Source organism: Akebia trifoliata, chromosome 4, assembly GCF_017979445.1.
Source record: "Akebia trifoliata isolate Shusen 1 chromosome 4, ASM1797944v1, whole genome shotgun sequence".
NCBI classification, from domain to species: domain Eukaryota; kingdom Viridiplantae; phylum Streptophyta; class Magnoliopsida; order Ranunculales; family Lardizabalaceae; genus Akebia; species Akebia trifoliata.
Window position 1 is genome coordinate 8,252,173 of NC_141378.1, and position 21,774 is coordinate 8,273,946.

The window sequence follows — 21,774 nt, forward strand, 5'->3', positions numbered from 1 at the left end:
CTGGTTTCAATGTGGCTGGGCCCAAACTGCCCAACCTTGATTTGAATTCGGGTTCGACTGTGTCAGAATCTGAGAGCAGGGAAGCCGGTGGCTGGAGGCAGCTATTTAACCCAGGGCAGGCTGTGATGACAGAGGAGCAAATGAGATCGATGAAACGCAAGGAACCTGATGTTGGGTGGGACCTGCACCAGCCGGACATTTACAAACAGAAGTCGCCTAGGCGTTGAAAGAAAGGCATCTGTTGGTTTAGAGGGTAAAAAGAGGAAGGTGACAATGGTGCTTAAGTTAACAAAAGAAAGATGAGCCAATTGGCTTATGTGAGAGGAGCTAGCTGAATTGAATAAAACCGGTGATGGTTGTTTGATGGATGCAATATGAATCATCAGATTGATGGCCGGAGAAAAGAAAAGTTTAGGTTTTGATTGTTCTTTTTCTTGTTTTATTTCTTGTTTAATGGATGGCCATTGCAGCCAGAGAAAGGTAGAGTCCCATGTATCTGTTTCTATCATAAAATTTCTAGAGAAAAAAAAAAAAATGAAAAAATTGGGTCTCTTTGCATTGTGTTTGGTGTCATGGTGGTCTGCAAAATGAAAATTGGCTCAATTTCTTCTCTGTATAAATGATTACACTGGAAGTATGGAGTTTCTAAGCATCACAGAAATGGTACTTGCTCATTGATTGACTTGGTAAAAGCCCTAATGGTGCCCCTAGTAGGCTATGAAACATAAAGCTGTCTTATTTGAACTTCTCATTTTAAAAACTGTTCTCAAGCACCATAGTAGTTTGACTATTTTTATTTATTTATTTATTTTTGGTCTTGGCAATAAAACTGGTTGGACGATGCAATGTTGATTGAGTTGGCGCCTTGGACACCTCAAATCTTGGGTTGAAATCCCATGGAGCCAAGACAATTTTAATTATAAAAGGTCCCATTTTGTAAGGTGGTGTGGACTCTTAAGGAACCTTGCTGTTTTTGTGAACAAAGTTGTAAGTTAATGCCTAAGCATTGCTAACAAATATGACCATGTCGTAAAACGTGTGTGCTATCTCCTCTTTTCTATAACATTATTAATTTGTATGGGTAGAAACATGGAGTCATTTCAGGTTCACCTACCACCTATCGATTCATGTCAAAGGTACCATCTTTTGGGAGTCGAGTCGTGAATAGCTTGAATCTCGAGAACTGGTTTATTATAGAATGACTTTACTTCTCACCCAGAAATGGAGTAACCACTCAGTGGCTAGTGCCGCAAATGAAGCATAAAATTGTCCTATGTCTATGACATGATCTCTCTATGGTGTTAGTCATGAGTAGAGAGCTCGTTAGTGCACAACAGAAAGTATATCTATGGAAGAGTATAATCCCAATCCCTAAGGACTACGATAATAATGGATCACAATATGATAAGAGAACTTTCCAAAATGAAGGTGATGATCAAACTTATAAATAAAGGTGAAATTTGCTTATTTAGATTCGTTGAGTTCTATCCCACAATACTTGATGCGAAGGTGAGTAATTGCGTGACTACCACATGAAGCTCAATCCCGAGAATTAAAATTTTTTTGGTAAGTTTCAACAAATTTGTTGGGTACTTGATACTACATGAAAGAAGGGGTAAATTCAATGTCAAAGTCCATTGAATTTGTTCACGAAGTCATGGATGGTAATGGGTACGTGATATAGACGCTAACATTGATCAAACCAGAGCCTTGATCGAGATGGTACAACCAAGATAGAAGAAAGAAGTGTAGTAGTTGGCTGAAAGAATTGCATCCCTCAATCATTTCATTTTTATAGTGTTTTATTGATTCAAATAGCTAATTAGTTGCCAAAGAAAAATAACGACTTGAGGTAGATGAGAGGAATGTGAGGAAGTCTCTGATAAACTGAAAGAGTATCTTAAGAAATCTTTCATCTTGTTGAAACTCATGGAGGGTAAAGAGATCAAAATCCATCTACTTTACCAACAAAGCTATATATTGGAAAATCAATTGCATCATAAAATACGAGACGAGAAGATGTCCCACCACCTCCAACGAATTCAGGCCCTGGCACAGCAATTAGGAGAGATTAAAGCAATAGCAGCTCTTGAGAACTAATATAGACATGTGGCATACATATAAAGCTACAACGCGGAGATTTCTATAGACCTTTTATATAAGATTCTGAAATAGAGATCCTTTCAATGTGTTAATCAAAGGCTTGCTCTTTTATGTGAATCTAATTATCTATGTCAAAGATCATGTTTAGCAGGTACAACACCCATGTCCAGAGATGGAGAAGAAGTGGAAATCTTGAGTGTGCTGATTGGAAAAAAAAAAATTCCTTCACGTTAACCATGAGTGTGGGTGGGGAAATCGAAAACCTCAATATTAGGATAACAAACTATACGAGATTGAAATCCAAATTTCTTCCATAGACCTTATAGCGGCATGGCACTTGTATTCAATGATGATCAACCTGTGTCCCCATATTTATATAGTTTTCAGGATGGTTGTTACCCTGGAGATTTTAATAATGAACTTTGACAAGTTTCTTTTAAGAGTTCTTTCTATTTAATGCATTGGGTCCCGTTCCGCACCCAACCATTTAACCAACAATTTGTCCAACATGGGTTAGAAGTTTTGGAATAGGCTGATTTTTTGTGAGGATGATCACAAAAAATCAGCCTATTCCAAAGCTTCTTACCCCATCACAAATGGTTTACAAAAAATGGACAGTCCACGATTTTTCAACTTGTAAACATGGGGTTAGAAGTTTTGGAATGGGCTGATTTTTGGTGAGGATGATCTCTACGGTTAGAAGATCATCCTCATCAAAAATCAGCTCATTCCAAAACTTCTAACCCATGTAGGACAAAACATGTTGGGCAAATTGTTGGGTGCTGAATATTTCCCTATCTATATATATACATATTTTGAATTAGATTGATCCCTTTTAATTTGTTTGGATTTGGAATTTTTTCCCTTTCAAAAATAGGTCTCTTGATGTGGATATGCACAAATTCCTTCTAAATCTATTTTTGGGTTAAACTTATCATATGAACTGGTTTCGAGATCTCGAATTTTGTTTTATCCAATCATATCAGGCCAGGATCTTGATTTATGCATAAATCAATCAAGGTGGCACATGTTCTACTAGGATATTTTGGAATTGCTTCAAACAGTGTTGCATAAACAAGAGTTCTCGCCTAAGGTTCGCAAATGTGTAATTTAAGCAGGAAGATGTTATGGTTTGTGGAGCCTGATGGTACTATTCAAACAGGAGTATTGTTCATCATTTAACACAGTATTTTTCAATCGAGCATTGGTTGAGAAAATTTTTCAAGGGTATTTTTGTAATTTTAGTAGTAAAATCCTAGTTATTTTTTCTAGGGTATATATATTTCTTTTTTCGGTGAAAGGGTGTAATTTGTAATTGAGAGTTTTAGAATTGATGTGATCTGTGGACGCACCTCAATCTTGAGGAAATCACGTAAACTCCTAGTGTTTCTATATTTGACAACATCTTGTTTCTTTCATTTTTGTTCTCCATTTTTTGTGATTTTTCTTAACAGAAGAAAGTAATTATAGAATTTGAATTCAAGAAATTATTGACGAGTGGATAATTTTTTTTCAAGGAATCTCTAGCTAATGTGTGAATGGATTACAAAACATGTTTTTCGTGAGAAAAATAATGTTGCTGACACATAATTGGTTGCTTATGCTTCTTGCCGAAAAACATTGAGGGTTGCCACTATCGAATCGTTATCCATTGAAATAAAATAAGCAGACTAAAGGAGACCACGATGGTCATGCTTTAATCCAAAAAAATCTGGGGTCATGCTCCTTTGTACATGCATTGTTTTAGTTTCTTTAATTAGTGCCATTTGCTTGACTGGCCAAAAAAAAAAAAAAAAAACCTACCATAAAACATTTAATTACTAGAAAAAAGACTTTAGACATCACCTTTTTAAAGTAAACATCAAATTTTAAATCTAAAATGCAATTTTCACTGGTGGAGGGATTGCGCAAAAAAGTGCAGAACTTTAGATATTGGTTTATGTTTGATCTTTAAACATTGTTTTTGAAAAAACCGGTTTCTTAGAATTGCATTTTACACACATTTTTTCATCCAACGAATAGACATCACTTTTTTTCATATAGACATCATTAAAAATGATGTCTAAAGTCTTTTTTCTAGTATAATTTCTTGCCACATGCACAATAATAAGTCAAATTGTTAAGGGTATCATACGAAATTTAAATAACATGAATACAAAAATTTCCTTAATGATATATCTAGTTGATAATGGGCGTCATTGGAAAGATCTTGAATTCTGGACAAGAGCTTACTAATGCATATGGATGTACATTCAGGTAAATCCGAACCGGACCGAATCGAATTTTCAGGTTTGGTTTGGGTCTGGTTAAAATCGAGACCAACCCGAAAATCTTGGGTTTGAGTTCAGTCCGGGTTGAAGTTCCAAAGGTCTAAACCGAACCCTGACCAATCCGAAATTTTTAGGCATTTTTAATGTTCGTAAAATCGAAATTTCAACATATTTGATTGAAATATTTTTATACAAAATGGATTCTAGCAAAGTCGAACCTTGGATTTGGCAAATCCCCTAAGTCTTACCGACTCGCCAAGTGTTAATTTCTGTTAGAACTATTAAAAATAAAGATATTATAATAGATCGGATTTTGGTTCAATTTTCGATCCTTATTTTAGGTTTGGTCCGATCTTAACCCGAATGGGTTCGATCCGAGTTTCGGGTAAAATGTACATCCCTACTAATGCATATAGTTTTCCTACAATAATTATTATCAAAGCTTTTAACATATCTAAGAGAGAGAAAAAAGACACTTTCATAGCAAGATCCCAAGTTAATGAGAGTGGCAGCTTAGCCAGTTGATAAAATATCAATGATAATAGCACATAGAGATCAAATTCCTTGTTTTCTCTACTTAAATTTTAATATCCATTAAAATTTTAACTTTAATAAACTTAGGCATTTTCTCTTCTTTTCTTTCCATGTGTGATCATATTAAATAGAATAATGATGAATGCACGCGGTGTTGGTACGCAGCTGATGTGGCAAGGGCACAAAACTGCACATCCTTTTCCTATGTATCTCGATGAAAATGATCTATGATTCTGTGTCCTTGCCACATCAGCCGTGTATCCAACTGCATACCAAAATCGCGTGCATTCATCACGACTCTATTAAATACAACGTTCGACTTTACTAAATGTGGCATTTATAACATTTATAAAATTTGTTTTTTTTTGAAAGGTATATTTATAAAGTTTCCTTTTCTATATTATATGATAATAACAAAATTTCCTTATAAGTAAATCTTTACTATTAAATAAAATCTCCTACATTTAATTGACTAACTCATTATAATATTTTGATCAAATCTATTTCCATAACGCTATTTTAATAAATGAAGTGAGTTTCATCTGCCCATGCTCACGTGACAACTACTAACAATCTAATATGTAAACAAATCTTTTCCATTTAATTTTTCGGTTTCTTATAAATTAAATTCATACATATCCATAACTTCATTGTTTAATTGTTCAATAAATAAAATGACAAAGCATAATATTTCTCTAAGTTAAATGCATTGTCTTACACTAAATAACATTCCTAATAAGCATAATGGATGAAATCTCTATACATTTATTAAACAAATCCTTAAAATATTTTCTTTTATGAACTTTTCACGACCATATAGCATATATTATTATAATGCCAAGGCTATAGATGTTTAAAACTTGTAGTTAGTATGGTATTTGGGTAATGTCCTATGCAAAAAATACCCACTGATTAATTGCTCTGGAGATTTATTATCTGTGAGCTATGCTATATTTGGAATGTTTATAAATTAAGTGAAAACTCTTACACCAGACAAGCATTGGATAATGATAGTAAGTGAGGCGCCCAATAGGAGAAATAATGTGTTTCAAAATGGAAGATTTTAAAATGGAAATTTAAAATTATTTTTTTCAAAATTTAAAACATAAAATTAAATAAGCAGCACAATGTGAAAATAACTCATATTCGATGGTCCAAAGCCGTCAATTTCGATGGACCAAGGCGTCAAATTTTTTATTGTGGATTTTTTTTAAATGGCCGAAACCTTCAAATTAATGGAGGATGGGAGAAATTCGACAGTTCTAAACCGTCGAATCTAGGGAACAAAAAAATATTTCAATAGTCTTGCATCATCAAAATTCAATTTCTAAAATTCATGGGCCTTGACCCATTGAATTTTCATGTCGACTTTTCCAGCTTTCATGCAGTGCAAGTAAATAGGGCCGTTATTTAAAAATATTACCACACTCGTATTTAAGTTTGATAATCATTTTTTTTTCTTTAAAAAATTAACATGCTCAAATAATGTCAGTCTTCCCATTATTATTATTATTATCATCATCGTCGTCGTCGTCGTCATCATTTTTTATCAATAAGCTGGCAGTAACAAGGACTCCGCCCTTCATTAAATTAAAAGAAAAAAAAAAAAAAAAGAGTTGCATTATTTCTTTTCCCTTTTTCATTTCCTTCTATATTCACAAACAAATGAAAATTTTACTTGAGCCAAAAAATTTACTAGTTTTTTTTTCTCATTTATAGACATCAGAATCTTCGCAGTTGTAGTAGACTAGGTGGTGGCATCAACGTAATAAAAATGATAGTGTGGGCCGATCCAACGTGTACAAGAGGAGGCGCCAAGCTGTGCATTTAATTCACAAATTTAAGATGGTTGTCAACTTTTTCTATAAATTCAATACAATTGCAGCCTATATTCTCACCAGCACTAGTTTCAGCTTCTTAGCATTTCGGTTTCTTAGTTTTCAATTCTTTCTATTACGTACTCAAATCTCTTTCTGCAGTATGGACAATCAAGTTGGAAGCTTGGTACACCTTCTTCTCTTCCATACTCTCGAGAGGTTGTTTTTCAACCGTCTAGTCCACGACATGGGCAAGCATCCAAACCAAGTCAAGATGGTCATGGGCCTCTGGTTAAGTATGGAGGAATTCGGATACTATGAACTGATCCGAAACATTTTCCCTTCCAATGATATACTACTTGAAGCTATCTATATGGAGTCTCTTATTTGTCTCAACTACATTGAACCCAATGCTCCGCTGCCAAACAATGTCAACGATATCCCAAATCTTGCTACGATCTGTAACGAACCTATCAACTCCCGGTTCTTTCACTACAATAGAGATCTATTCTACAACCGTGTCAACCATATCATAAACACGGTTTGTAACGTAATTTTTGGGGAGAATGCGGCGAGACAAATTGAGGACGTATTACTTCATCCTGTTGTTAGATCCTTTCGGGACGGATCTAACACACAGGATTCAGTCCTTACCAGTCCCGCTCCCACAAGTTCATTACCAGTCCTGCTCCCACCTCCAGACCAAAGATCAATGTTCCTCACGTTCTCCAACGGCTATGCTCTAAGCCGGGATGAAGTATTGGACTTTTTCACTTCGTAAGTATACTACAATTACTTTTTTTTTTTTTTTTACTTGTATTCCTGATATATATCTTACATGTCTTTCAAATATTTTCATTTTTTATTTTTTGGCAACTTATTGTGTAGGAGATGGGGACCAGTAGTGGAGGACCTTGTGATGGAGAACACCCCACCAGGAACAGATCCTCAATATGCTCGAATGGTTTTAAGAGATCCATCGGTCATCCCTCTAATTCTTAACGGAGAACAGAGGGCCAAATTCGTGGTCAACAGAAAATACTTATGGGCACGGGTGTATGTTCCGCGAAGAAGATCGGCGAGAGTGAACTGAATAAATCAATATTTATTTAGTTTTAAATAAATTGCGAAACTATAATGATGCATAGTTTCTTTGTAGGCACCAACTTGATGTGAGGTGCTTTAGTCTTCTCCCAGTGTTTACTAGTTATATTCCTTAATAAATATGATGTTACTTACTCTGCGTAGTGGTTTTGCTTGGAACATACAAGTGACAAGTAACAAGAATCAAGAAAACAAATTTAGTCTATATGGCTCATGAATACTTACATTAGTTATGCTAAGATTTTAAGATATATTTGTTTTTTTTTTTCGAGTGATAGGCTGGGGCTTTCTGGCACCCACCCCTCAATTGTTCACAAAAAAGTGGCTACAATCGAGTGCCATTACAGGAAAAGATCCCCAAAAAGGTTGGTAAATTACTTGTTTAGAATCCAATGAGGGAATAACGAAGTTGATTGACTAATGGAAGCAGCACCCGATTTAGCCAGAAGATCAATAGCTCGATTTGCTTTCGCTCCAGTAAAACTCAAAAATGAATCTTGTGAATGGCCTCTGAATATCTGAATTTGACAAATTAGAAATAGTTCTGGTCACAATGATTCAATTTATCCCTTGATGCACTTATCACATAGGTGGAGAATATTCAAATGCTCACAACTGTGGGCAATGTGCCTAGAAAACTTGAGAGCTTCAAGGATTGCAGATAACTCTATGCTGATGATGTTGATAAAGATGTAAAGAGGAACTGACCATTGTGGTCTCACCCTATAAACCAGAATCCTTCTACCATATATTGAGAGCAAACCATCTGTTAATTTTCACCGCCTCAATGTCTGGAGCAGTCCAAAAGACTGATATACATGGGATTATAACTTGTCCCTTGTAGCCCCAATGGTTCAGTATTTTGTTACTCGACCTTGTTCCAGTAAAACAACTTATTTTTTATCTTTTCATTCCTAAAAAATCCTTTTCTGTTGAGCCATACTTGGTATATTGTTGTCGAAAGGCCACAATACGAACCTCATGGATGATGGAGTTTGGCATTATAGTCTTGCTTGCAACGAACCACACTTCCTCGATACCAATTGAACACTAGTTTTATTGATTCCAAACTGACTAAGGACAGTTCTCCAAACCCTAACAAGAGAAAGAATATCGAAAAATCTCTCTCAAGCTTTTCACCCTATTTCCTTCGAATTCTCTTGCAGAGAATAAAACCAGGATGCAGATTTCTTGGCAAGAATGACCGTCCTTCCAACGAGTAAACTCATTGTTTGAAGATGTGGCTTTGCTTCCGAGTAACCTTCAAAATATTCCGAGTTGTGATCTGTCTTGCAAGTACATTCGTTAGTAGTATCTCTCGAAAATTTCACAATTTTTTTTTTGATTGATCACCAGCTGGGTTTTAAGGGTCCCCTCCCTTTATATAGAGACTAATGAGAGTAATTACAGCATACATCATCAACTAATTAAGATTCTTGTCAATTCCTGAGGAATAGAAGCAAATTCCTCCATTACAAAGCATCCAATTGCATGGCAACCGAGACGAGCTAAATAATCAGCTGCTCTATTTGTCTCCCTCCAGTAGAACTCATCAAACTCACATGAAGCAAAATCATTATCAATCGGTTGTATTTCCTTCACCAATTCCTCATACTTCCAAGAGGAACAATTTCTCTTTTTATACTCTTTATGGAGAATAGAGAATCAGAACTAATAAGCACCTGTGGTACATTGCACCTTCTTGCATATTTTAGAGCTTCACATATAGCATCCAGCTCAATTTGAACAATATCATTTTCTTTAGAGTTTGCCCAACCTGTGAAGCAAAAAACTCCATTGCTCTCTTTGCCAATAAAACCCCAGCCACCGCTATCTTTATTTAGAGAACCATCTGTATTAATTGGGTTTTGTTAACGTGTGCCCTTAAGGTGCATGAAATACATCTTGAAAACAAGCATTTGAGAGTATTTTTTTATAGGAAAAGAAATTTAGGGCATTTTTTTGGTAGGAAAATCAAGTTTCAAGGTGTATTTAATGCACACGTTAACAAAACCCGTGTTAATTTTAATGACTCCTTCACCCGGACTTTTCTAAAAGATAGATTTAACCGTAGGCTGAATCAACCAACAAGAGCAGTTCCAATTTTTCAAAAAGTTCTCACTTTCTCCTGTAGAATAATCATCAATTTCACAACCGTCAAAGAAACTTTCTATGACTTCCACTGCACTCTCCAAGGTGAATTCTTTAGGTTGTAAGCCTTTAAAAAAAATTCTCCTATTGCTTTCCTTTCAAACCAAATAAATAACGTGTTAAAACACAATCTCAACATTTTAGAGATAGTCTTGCATGGAAATATCAAACATTCAACACAAGAATCTCGTGTTAATGAAACAATATCCACCCAACTAAGCAGCACATCCATAACCATCAACTAAAAGGGCATTCAAAGAAAAGATTATCGTTCATCTCCAAAGCTTTCAAGCATAAAATACATCTTGAGAGCAATTGATATCCTTTTTTTTTTTTTTGGTTGTCGTTGAAGATTTTCATTGAAAGCTTGTTTTGAGTTGCCAACCACAAGATAAAGGAGAAATGAGGAACTTTCGCATTCTTCCAAACAATGCCCACCCAAGCAACTTCTCGGCAATTATCTGCGAGTTTATCACAAGCAGATGTGGAGGGTTTTTTGGACCTTCTACTCCTTGAGATATGCAAAACTCTTGGACAACCTGGTTGTTCTACGATTCCTTGAGTTTGCTCCCAGACCCTTGGATCTCCCAACCTTTCCCTTCAACTATTGTTGACAAGACCGACTTATGGTTATTTGATGATTGAAGGAAGAAGGATGAAGCCTTGGTGTGGTGCTTGCCAGGGGTTTTCAGCTTATCAAGTTAGTAATAGGAAATGAATGATGATGGTTAGGAATGAAGAAGATGATGAACAATGAGTTGCAAGTATATTCATGCCTTATTCATGTGTAGAAAGAGTTTTTTAGAACCCATTCTCCAACTTTGAGAGGAGGCAGTATAGTTCCGAGTTTGGGATAGGTGTCACCACACGGTTTGTCCAAGTGTATTGCTGAATACGACATGAACTGATTGTGATTGCTAACTCTTCTTTTGGGTTTTGTAACAATGTGTCATTAATGCTAACACTCGAGTTTAATTCAAAGGATCTTTGTGCATTAATTACTGAGTTAATTTGATTTTATTGTTTAGGAGTTGGTGAGTCAGAGAATGTTCCTGTCAATATTGTTTTGATAATTACCCATGAATTTTGCATTAAATGAAGATCTTTGTGATGCCCCAAAATCTGGATCCACGATCCGACTCGTAACCCATGAGTGAGGATTTAAATCCGAATATTGAAGGTCATAAAATTATAAATCCTTTACAATATAAAATATATGTATTTTTTAAAGTATTTCATACTTAACACTTCAAAAAATTATATATAATAATCCATTCTAGTAGTAAATCTCGACAATCCAAAATGTATATTTTGTTCACTTAGTCACTTTGAAATGATGCATTTACTAAACCGTTAGATTCTCAACTCAATGCATTTTTCATAAAAAATATAACAGTCATACGTGTGCTATCTTAATATGGACAAAACATACCCATTTTAAAAAAATGATCACTGCGGATTACACACCCAGTATTTTTATAATCGGTCATTGGGATTGTAAAGCTAACACATAAATTTAAAAATTTCATGTTTTTGACTATTTAAAAAAAAAGAATATTTCTAAGAGAAAAATGGGTCGAAACATAATCCATTTGCAAAGACAACAGAAATTTAGATTCCAATAATTTATTTAAAAAAAAAACATATAAAATTTAACACTCATCCGATTTTAATGATTTTTCCCATTTTAATAATATATTTTCGACCTCTATCAAGCCACAATGGTGTAATATTCTAAAATTAATAATTTATTGAATAAAATTTAATTTATATCTAATCTACTTTAAAGTCAGAAATAAATAACAATAAAACATAATCTCATTTCATTATTTAAAGAAATTAATAAGATCAACCTAACATTCTTTTTGTATGATTCATCACATAAAGTTCATAAAAAAAATAAAAAAAATAAATTCCCCCATGAATTATTGTGTTGCATAATTTATTTTGAGACAAATCAAATCTAAAATAAAAGAAATATAAAAATGCACTTTTTATGTAATTCGACTAAGACACCCCTTCGAGAAAAATATCTAAAAAGAATTGAATAAATAACGTGAAAAAATCTTCTATTAGTACTATTATACTCACCTATGATTTAATCGAAATAATAATTATATTGAGCAAAAGAAGAATATTATAAATCTTCTATTGTGTAAAATAAAAATTTAAATAAATAAATAAAATATGTCATGCAATGATAATTCATGCAAATGTCTCACCCATATAACACGGGCATACATGCATTAGGTCATACACTTACATAACACTGGGTCCTCCGCAAGACGTTTGTGGCCTTTCACCTTAGGACACTCTAATTCCTTGCTCAATCAGAGTCTTTACCAATCTGTTATGTTAAATACAAAGATATCATTTTTCAAACCTTAATATTATGATCTATTTATATTAACAAATTATTCTCCCATAAATAATATATAAAAATAAACACATAATTTTTCTTACATCAAGAAAAGATGCACAAAAACCTTTAAAAAAAAAGATACTATCATTATAACGAAAATTTCAAGAAAAAGTATATGTGCGCACATATCTTATATTTTTATCTAGAAATTAAGTATGTTTTAGACCTTGATTATATAAAGAATTTTCGTGTTTTACCCGAGAGCAAAAGACTTTAACAGATAGAAGTTCTAAGAGTTTTTTAAATGGTATTTTTCTAACAAATAATGATGTTTCTCTAAGTATTTTGGACTGGTGTGAGGTGAGCAAGAATTTGTAAAGACTTTTTGGGTTTTTAAAACTTCAAAAGTTTGTTTTTCTCATCCACAATAGTAGCCTAGATTTTTAACAAATTGGTGTGGTCTTGATCCTACAGTTTACACCCATTTAGGCTAAAATACTTTCTATCTCATCATAACAATTGATTATTGATTTTTGAGTTATGTGAAAACATCTTAGAGTTTAATGTAATTAAACAATATGATTAAAAAACATGTTACATTTCAGATTAAAAGAAGTAGGATTCTGTGCAATAGGGAAGCAACAAGTGGCATTAGAAAGTTTTACAAATTCAAAATTCTCAAATTTATGGGATAAACATCAATTAACCATCCCATTTTCTCTCCAACAATCCAACAAAAATTTAAAATAAAAAACATATATTTTGGGACACCTTTTGACTTTAAAAAAATTCAGAAAATCCCTCCCATTAGACCTCGTGTAAAAAGATCAGAATATCATTTTTTTTAAAAAAATTATTACTTTTAGCAAATAAGACCATCAATATCATCATATTATTTTTAAAACTTTATTATATAATATATCATGATAAAATATAATATTATAACAAGATAAATCATGTAGAAAACAAAAAAGTCATAAAAAATACGTGAAGGGTAAAATAATCCAAAAATCTTTTCTCTTAAAATTTAGAAAATCTGATATTTTTTGTAAAATTACATTATAAGCATATTTTATGTTTTGGCCAAAGTGATATTTTGACATTTAGGTATCCAAATATACAAATTACTCATAAAAATGACGGGTCACATCCTTAATATAAAGAAATTCTTATTTTAGGATTAAATTATGATTTTAGGGATTTAATGGTTTATCAAACTCATGTAAAAGGATAAATATTTTTTTTTTCATAATGATATTTTCAAAGTGACTAAACTATCTTTGGGTGAAATTACATTTTTATCCTAAAGAGAAAAAAAATTATAAGTGCAAAAAATGATAGAAATAAAGTTTATGTCGATATGTTATGAACTATGTTTTACCAAACATGCATTTATATGTATAATATTATATTTATACACTTAATCATTTTTCAGTGTATTACATATTTGATGTACGATCAAGCTTTGACTGGTATAAAGTTTTTGTCTTATTATACTTGAACTAAACGAATCCTCACTTTCAAAAGCTCCCTTTCGTTTGACTGGGCTTACTTCTGAGGCTTATCTTACCGTTCTGCCTTGGTGACTTGATTTCTTGGCTAATATTATATTGGGGGTGTTTGATGTTAGGGTCGGGTCTGCTAGGTTATGGAGGACGCGTGTCCTTATCTCAAGGCATGACAGAAATGGACTTTACATAAGATTTTGTGAAAATTTTCCCATTACCCGTACAAGACCAAACCACTCCCTCCTCCAATATTTTCTTTCAGAAAGGTTGAGCCTTTACCAAATCTACAACTTCCCTCATGCAATTTGCATAAGGTTCTTTTAAAAATCAATTATTTTCATCTATGAAGTCTGACAGTTTTGCATCCACATTACTGTAAAATGAGAAGCGTATGGCCAAATTTACGAATAAAACTTTCTCTATTCAACCAAGGATCTCTCCATATGTAGATATTTTCTCCATTACCAACAACAAAATGAGCAAATTTCAAGACAAATTCTCGAGGTTTTAAGATCCTCATCCACACCCATGAAGTGTTTTGGGTAGGTTGGCAATACCAAATATGCCCAAAATTTACATATCTCTTTCTCATCCAATGAGTACACACATGGAATTATTTTCAACCAAATTCCATCATAGTTTTTCCATTTCCACTTTATTCCCTATCATAAGATTTCGAATGTCAAGGCCTCCAAAAATAATAGGAGTACAACCCTTTATTCCATTGGACTAAATGAGAAGATTTTTCCAAAGAAAGACCATTCCAAAGAAAATTGTTCAGAATAGATTGAATTTTTTTGAGGACTCTAACTAGAGATTAGATGTAAGCAAATAGATTTGGAATGAAGAAAGCACTGATTCAATAAATTCTGGTCTTCCAACATAGGAAAGGGTAATGGAGAATCTTGATGTTTTAACTCATTCCATTACAAAATTAATCCAAGAAACTAGAAAGTCCAATTGATACAAAATAGACTCTAAGGGTTTGTTCTTTACATAAACCAGCTCCAGAAGTTGGCTTTTTGAAGAAGCAGAAGTCTAGAGCCTGAAAAGTCACATCCAGCAGAAGCTTGTTCGTTACAGAAGCACATAAGCCAGAAATTGATGTTCGTTTGACAAATTTTTATTGCTGAATTCTGGTAAAATGGTCAGAATACCCTTAATGTTGATAATGTACCTAGAATGTATAAAAAATTGAGCAGAATACCTTAATAAATATATAATTACACTATATATATATATATATATATATATATAATATATATATATATATAATAAATTTGTATTAAAAAATTATAAAAATAATTATTTTTAATTTAAATAAATTTATAAATTTTATAATTCTATCGAAATTTCGACAGCATCTCCTCTTAAAAAAATGTATGATAAATAAAATATCTACATAATACACAATCCAACACCCACATAATGATGAAGGGTGTTTTGTAATAAAGTATTGATGACGAATTGCTTTTGGTCTAGATAGTAAGGATAAATGATATTTTGATAATTTTTTTATCTTTTAAGGTTAAATTTGATTGAAAATTTGATTAAAGATGAAAGGTATTTTGGTAATTCTCTTTTATTTTTTATGGTTAAGTTTGGTTGAAATTTTGATTAAAAATAAAGGGTATTTTGATAATTCTTTTATATTTTTTAAGGTTAAATTTGATTAAAGATAAATGGTATTTTGATAATTTTCTTTTATTTTTTAAGATTAAGTTTGGTTGAAAATTTGATTAAAGATAAATACTATTTTGGTAAAGATGAAGGGTATTTTGATAATTGGTAAAGATGAAAGATATTTTGGTAGTTCCCTTTTATTTTTTAAGATTAAGTTTGGTTGAAATTTTGATTAAAGATGAAGGGTATTTTGGTAAAAAAAAAGGACATTTTGGAAGATGAAGGTATTTTGATAAAGATGAAGAGTATTTTAGTAATCTCATTTCATTTTTTAAAGTTAAGTTTGGTAGAAAATTTGATTAAAGATGAATGGTATTTTGGTAACTACACTTGAACTGTTTTACGTTTTTGACTTCCCACAAAAAGTCATATGAAGATGGAAATTATGAATCATTTCATGAGTTAGGATTATATTATCGTGGGTCTTTCTTCCTTAAGACTGTGTTTGTTACACAATTTATCTTATACTACCCAAGGGTTGGATTTGCAAATCCACCTTTTTGTTGTTTTTGTCTTACTGTTTTTAAAATATAAAATGGAAGACACTTCCGAATGAGTTTTACGTAACATAAAAAGTGGAATCCTACTAGATACATGGGATTCCCTTTTCCCATGTAAGTGTCACCCCCCCTAACATCTACTACTCCATCTCTCTCTACCATATTAATTTTAGTTTTTCTAGAATAATTCATCTAAATTATTAATTTTGTTTTTGTCTCAAACAAGACCACTAGCAATGTTTTAAAAATAGAACATATAATCGGATCAAAAGTTTGTCAAATTAGTTGATCAACGATTGGACCTTGGTCCACATCTGTTGGATTTTACGTATATTTATTGAAAATTTTGAAATATGTATACATTTTCCCAAAATACCTATATTTATATTCATGAAAAGATAATAATAATAATAATAATAATAATAATAATAAGAAAATTCATGGTTCATTAGCTGAACCGTTTTTATTATAACATCCGATCGAACCTAGTGACGCCATCAATTGGTATGATTTGTAAAATATTGGTCATTTGAGCTTCCTTTACCTTTGAAATTCATTTTAAATTTATACATATTTTAGTTATAATTTCATTAAAAACATTTTAATTTAGAAACATACATTAGCAGTGATATGATCCAATGTGATATTTCGAAAAGAATTTTAATTCTCCTTTTTAATTGTGTTAAGATTTTATTTTCTGATAATAATGTTAACATTATAATCCAAAATAATTATCATAGAATCAAATTTGAAAGATTTACTACATCAAGATAGACTTGCACTAGTGTCAAATAAATAACAAGTAGACTAAGTCATATTAGGATCAATGTTGGATAAACAACATGTAAACTAATCTAGCTTGGGTTTACCACCACAGGGTCAAAGAAAATTCAATTCAAGATATGTAAAACGATTTTTGTGACGGCCAAACAGGCCCTTAATAAAAGCAAATTGAGCAGGAAAATTACTAAAGAAGGAAGGTAGACAGACAACCTATTAGGAAGAAGTTTAGAAATGATTTTGTAAAGGAAATTACATAAAGCAATAGGTCTAAATTTTTCTTGGTGCTTTTCCTTAAGAATTATGCTTAAAAGGGTAGAGTTTAACTCTTTCAACATTTTTCCATTGTTGAAAAAAATCCATTATCTCATTGGTAACATCTTCTCCCATAATATCCTAATAAGAAATAATGAATTCAACTCCAAATCCATTAGGACCCGAGATTTATTTATAAGTTTCTTTAATGCCATTTCCTTGAAAAAACAAAATGTTCTACTAGGATAAAACAAGTTTTGCCACTCAATGGTAAAGTCAAATTGTTGAGAGTATCATATACATAAATTTTTTATCAATATAAATGCAATTTTTATTTTTTATTTTTAAATTATAGATCTGGTTAATAATAGATCAAAATCCTTGCGTGTTTTCTCTACTTAACTGGTAATACAATTTTTTAATCATCCACTAAAATTTAACTTTAGGCATTTTCTCTCCTTCTCTTACCATATGTAACCATTTTCTTATCTTCCTTATTCTATTAGCTTTTTTGGCTAATAATAAAGTTTCCTTTTCTGTATTATGCGTTAATAACAAAGTTTCCTATTCTGTATTATATGCAAATAATAAAATATCCTTTCTGCATTTTCCGTATATGAAAAGTCCCAGTAAATCCTTTCTATCTCTACCTGATAGAACAATTCAAAAACTCACCAATGTGGCATGTGCAAAGAACCGTATATTTTTACCTCGGGATACACAACTGCAATCTCCATAAACATGTGCAGTTGTATATCCCGAGGCAAAAAATCTACGGTTCTTTGCACATCCGTTTTTGAGTTATTTTGTCAGATTGAGTAACAAAATCCGCACTCTTTATTATTATTATTATTAGTGATCAGCTAGCAATTAAATGAACTCCACCCTTCATTAAACCAAAAGAAAGAGTTACATTAATTTCTTCCCTCATCATTAAATTTCCTTCTAAATTCACACTACAAATGGAAATTTTACTGAAACCAAAAAATGCACAGTTTTTTCTCATGAATAATGCTAAAGTGGACCTCAGTCAGAACCTCCTATCGTACTTCTTAACAGGAAGGTGTATGGGAACCATAGATGCTTTCATCGAGATACGAGTGAAAAATCATCTATGATTCATATCCACTTTCACGTCAAGAAGTGCGATATGAGATTCCAGCTTGAGGTCACTCTAGCACAACTCTTTTCTCATTTAGACGTTAGAGTGGTCGCAAATGAACAAATGGTGGCACCTGACAGTGAACTTAATTTATTCACTAATTTAATGTGGCAAAGGTGATAGCTGTAACTCTCTCTATAAATTCAGTACAATACATCCTTCATTCAGGGGAGCTCAGCTGGGATCAGAGGGGAACCTAAACTGGTTTCTACTTCTTTGCCTTTCAGTTTTTAGCTATACAATTTTCTTAGTTTCCCATTCTCATTATTACTCCAACCCTAGCTTGCAATGGAAAACCCTGCAGGATCACTCATCGCTCTCCTATTATTCCATACAATTGAGCGGCAATTCTTTAATAGGCTTGTTCGCTCACTGGGCAAGCATCCAAACCAGGCCAAGATGATAATAGCCTTATGGCTATGTCTGGAGGAGTTCGGATATTATGAACTGGTCCAAACACTATTCAGTTATGACGATGTACTAGTTGAGGCCATCTATATGGAAACTCTTACTTGTCTGCGCTTCATTGAACCCCATGCTCCACAGCCAAACAATGTCGACGATACTCCAAATATAGCTGCAATCTTTGAAGAACCTATTAATACAAGATTCTTTCATTACAATAAGGATCTATTGTACGCTCGTGTCAACCATACAATGAATACGATTTGCAATGTTATTTTTGGAGAGAATGCCTCAAGAGAAGTTGAGGACATAACACTTCATCAAGTTGTTAGACCCTTCACTGAGGGGTCTAACATACAGGATTCTGTCCTTCGTGCGGTGGGCAGTATGACTGGTCAGACCTCCATCGGGAGAGATCATGCATCAACGAGTTCATTATTACCAGTCCCAATCATACCTCCGGTGGAAAGATCATTGTTTCTTACTTTCTCTAATGGCTATCCTCTACGTCCAGATGAAATTCTGGATTTTTTTACGTCGTAAGTATACTACAATTACTCTTTTTTTTTTTTTTTTCCCAATTATATTCCTTATATATCTTGCTGTCTTTCTAATATTCCCATTTTTTCCTTTTATTTGGCAATCGTATGGTGTAGGACATTTGGTCCAGTAGTGGAAGACCTACTGATGGAGAAAACCCCACCAGGGACTGATCCTCTATTTGCTCGAATGGTCTTACGAGATGCATCGATTATCCCAATGATTCTTAATGGACAACCAAGGGCCAAATTTGTTGTTAATAGAAAATTTTTATGGGCACGGGTGTTCGTGCCTCGAAGAAGAGGAGATCAGACTGAATAAACCAATATTTATTGAGTTTTAAATATATTGCGAAACTATCATAACGTATAGTTACGCATTGTAGGCATCAGCTTGATGTTGTGAGGTGCTCTTCTCCCAGCGTTTGAGCCAAATAAATTTTTATTCCTAAATGAATATGATGTTACCTTTTTTATGTAGTACTTGTTTACTAGACAGAACATACAATTGACAAGTAACAAGAAAACGAATTTAATCTATATTGCTCATGAATGGTTAATTTAGTTGTGCTAAGATTGATTTTTAAAATAAATTTTTAAGAATTTATTTTTTGAAAATAGAAACAACTTCCAAAACTAAGGGGACTAAACAGGAACAAGAAGGATCCACCGGAAAAAACCTTCCTCCTCCCTTTGTTCGGAAGAAAAGGAGGATTGAAAATTTAGCTAAAGAGTGATTATTATAAAAAAAAAATTTATCAATAAACCAGGGCTTTCTGGGACTCCACCCCTCAATTAATCACAAAAAAAAGGATCTACAATCTAGTGTGATTACTAGAATTAAAGATCCCCAAAAAGCTGCAGGTTGGTAAACAACCCGTTTAGGATCCAATTACTGGGTGTCTACCAAAGTCAATTGACTACTGGAAGCAGCATCTGATTTGGCCACAAGCTCAATAGCTCGATTTGCTTCCCTCCAGTCAAAATCAAACATGCATCTGGTGAATGACCTCTGAATTTGACAAATTAGAGATAGATATGGCCACATTAATTCAACTTATCCCTTGATGCACTTAATCACATAAGCGGAGTCTGCACAAATATTCAATGCTTACTCACAGCCGTGGGCCACACTCTTCCGCAAAGAGGAAGTTACCAAAAATCTCTTAATATTTGCAAAGTTTTTTCTATTTTAAAACTGAAGTAACGCCTTTCTTTTCTAAAGAATATTGCTACTTAGCGTCACTAATTCGCCCAAGGGACCATCTACCGATTCATGATTCAGTATTGTAGAGAGCTAATTGATGTGTATCAAGCAAATCATTATGGAATACAGATGCTCGGGATATCATCATGGATGGCATTTGGCTTGGCTGACCGAATGCCCCATCTCCCCCTACTTCTTCTATCGATGATCTTATACTTATGTTAGGAATTAGTCCCCTTATGATATTTTAATGAAGGGTGGCACCTATTATTCCCCATCGTACATATTAAAAAAAAAAGTTGCAGAGTTTCAAGCTTTAGCGGAGAGGGTTACCTACGACTTTTAATTTACAAGACCAAATGTGATTATTAAGTTGGACTCTATAGTCTATATTGCTAATCAGGACTTAAGATAAGTTAAAAAGCTCAAATTAGTTAATATCTGATCATATCATGTGTTCAAAGAAGGCATTTTATGGCAAACAATTTAGCCTCTATTGAATCTCGCTCTTATATAAGGTAGTAGCTTTGCCAAGTGATTTGATGAGCATCTAGAGTTTCTAGTTCTTATAATCATCATCTTAAATGATGCTCTTCGAAGCATGTATAATGCTCAGAAGTGAGCCAAGAGATAAATTATGATCAACCAGTCCATCCTAAAACGTGATTATACAAATCCTCCTGGTCATGCAGAAAGCATGGTTATATTGTCGAGTTAGAGCGTGGTGATTACAGCAGGGCAGGCAAAATTTGTACAGCAAACAAGTCTGGAGTTGTTAGCCTCATTTTGACATTGTCGGCAAAGAGATCGAGCCTTGGACTCCATTGAGAGAATTTGGGTATATTGTGCTGACAATATCCATGGGCATCATGAATCACAAAGAGGCGAGCAGAAAGGACGTTGGTAGGAAAGTACTTAATTTCGTCTATTAGGCATTGTTTTCCTTGAAGATGTATTTATATATGAAGGAAACAAGTAAGGAGAAGATCACTGTACTCCTATTGTACTTACCCAAAAAATTAAAACGCACTCGAAATAGAAAACTTTGCTCAAGATAGTAAAATGTTCTAGTTTGATTCAAACTACACTAAAATATTCGATTCTAATATAAATCTGGACTCAAAATACCCTAAAACATGTAAAAGAAAAAAAACTATTTATAAATGGTAAATGTAATCCGAAATTTTTTTGGCTAAAAGAATTTTGCTCACAGAAATCTGGGATCCACCTAAAAGTAGGAATAATTATAGTTGCTATGTTTTACTGTCGTAAAGTTATACCCATTTGAAGCTAAGGTGTGTCTTTAGACCTTTGACCATCTTCTTTCGATCCAGTCGCTCCATATAGTCTTCTGTAGCTCATCCTACATAAATTTATTGCTAGGGTGTTGTTTC

General features: G+C 33.1%; 2 protein-coding genes and 1 pseudogene across 2 annotated transcripts; all 3 read left to right on the forward strand.

Annotated features, from left to right (window-relative positions):
- Window positions 1-6,825: 6,825 nt before the first annotated feature.
- Window positions 6,826-8,010, forward strand: LOC147403495 (uncharacterized). Its single transcript, XM_086437660.1, has 2 exons — window positions 6,826-7,501; window positions 7,613-8,010. The coding sequence occupies exons 1-2, from the start codon at window positions 6,888-6,890 to the stop codon at window positions 7,815-7,817; spliced, it is 819 nt and encodes a 272-aa protein (XP_086293786.1). The 5' UTR covers window positions 6,826-6,887; the 3' UTR covers window positions 7,818-8,010.
- A 10,403-nt stretch (window positions 8,011-18,413) lies between these two features.
- LOC147403496 (uncharacterized) lies at window positions 18,414-19,635 on the forward strand. Its single transcript, XM_086437661.1, has 2 exons — window positions 18,414-19,173; window positions 19,291-19,635. Exons 1-2 carry the CDS (start codon window positions 18,518-18,520, stop codon window positions 19,493-19,495), a joined length of 861 nt encoding a protein of 286 aa, XP_086293787.1. The 5' UTR covers window positions 18,414-18,517; the 3' UTR covers window positions 19,496-19,635.
- A 1,197-nt stretch (window positions 19,636-20,832) lies between these two features.
- On the forward strand, window positions 20,833-21,312 carry LOC147403497 (small ribosomal subunit protein uS8 pseudogene; annotated as a pseudogene).
- Window positions 21,313-21,774: the final 462 nt, after the last annotated feature.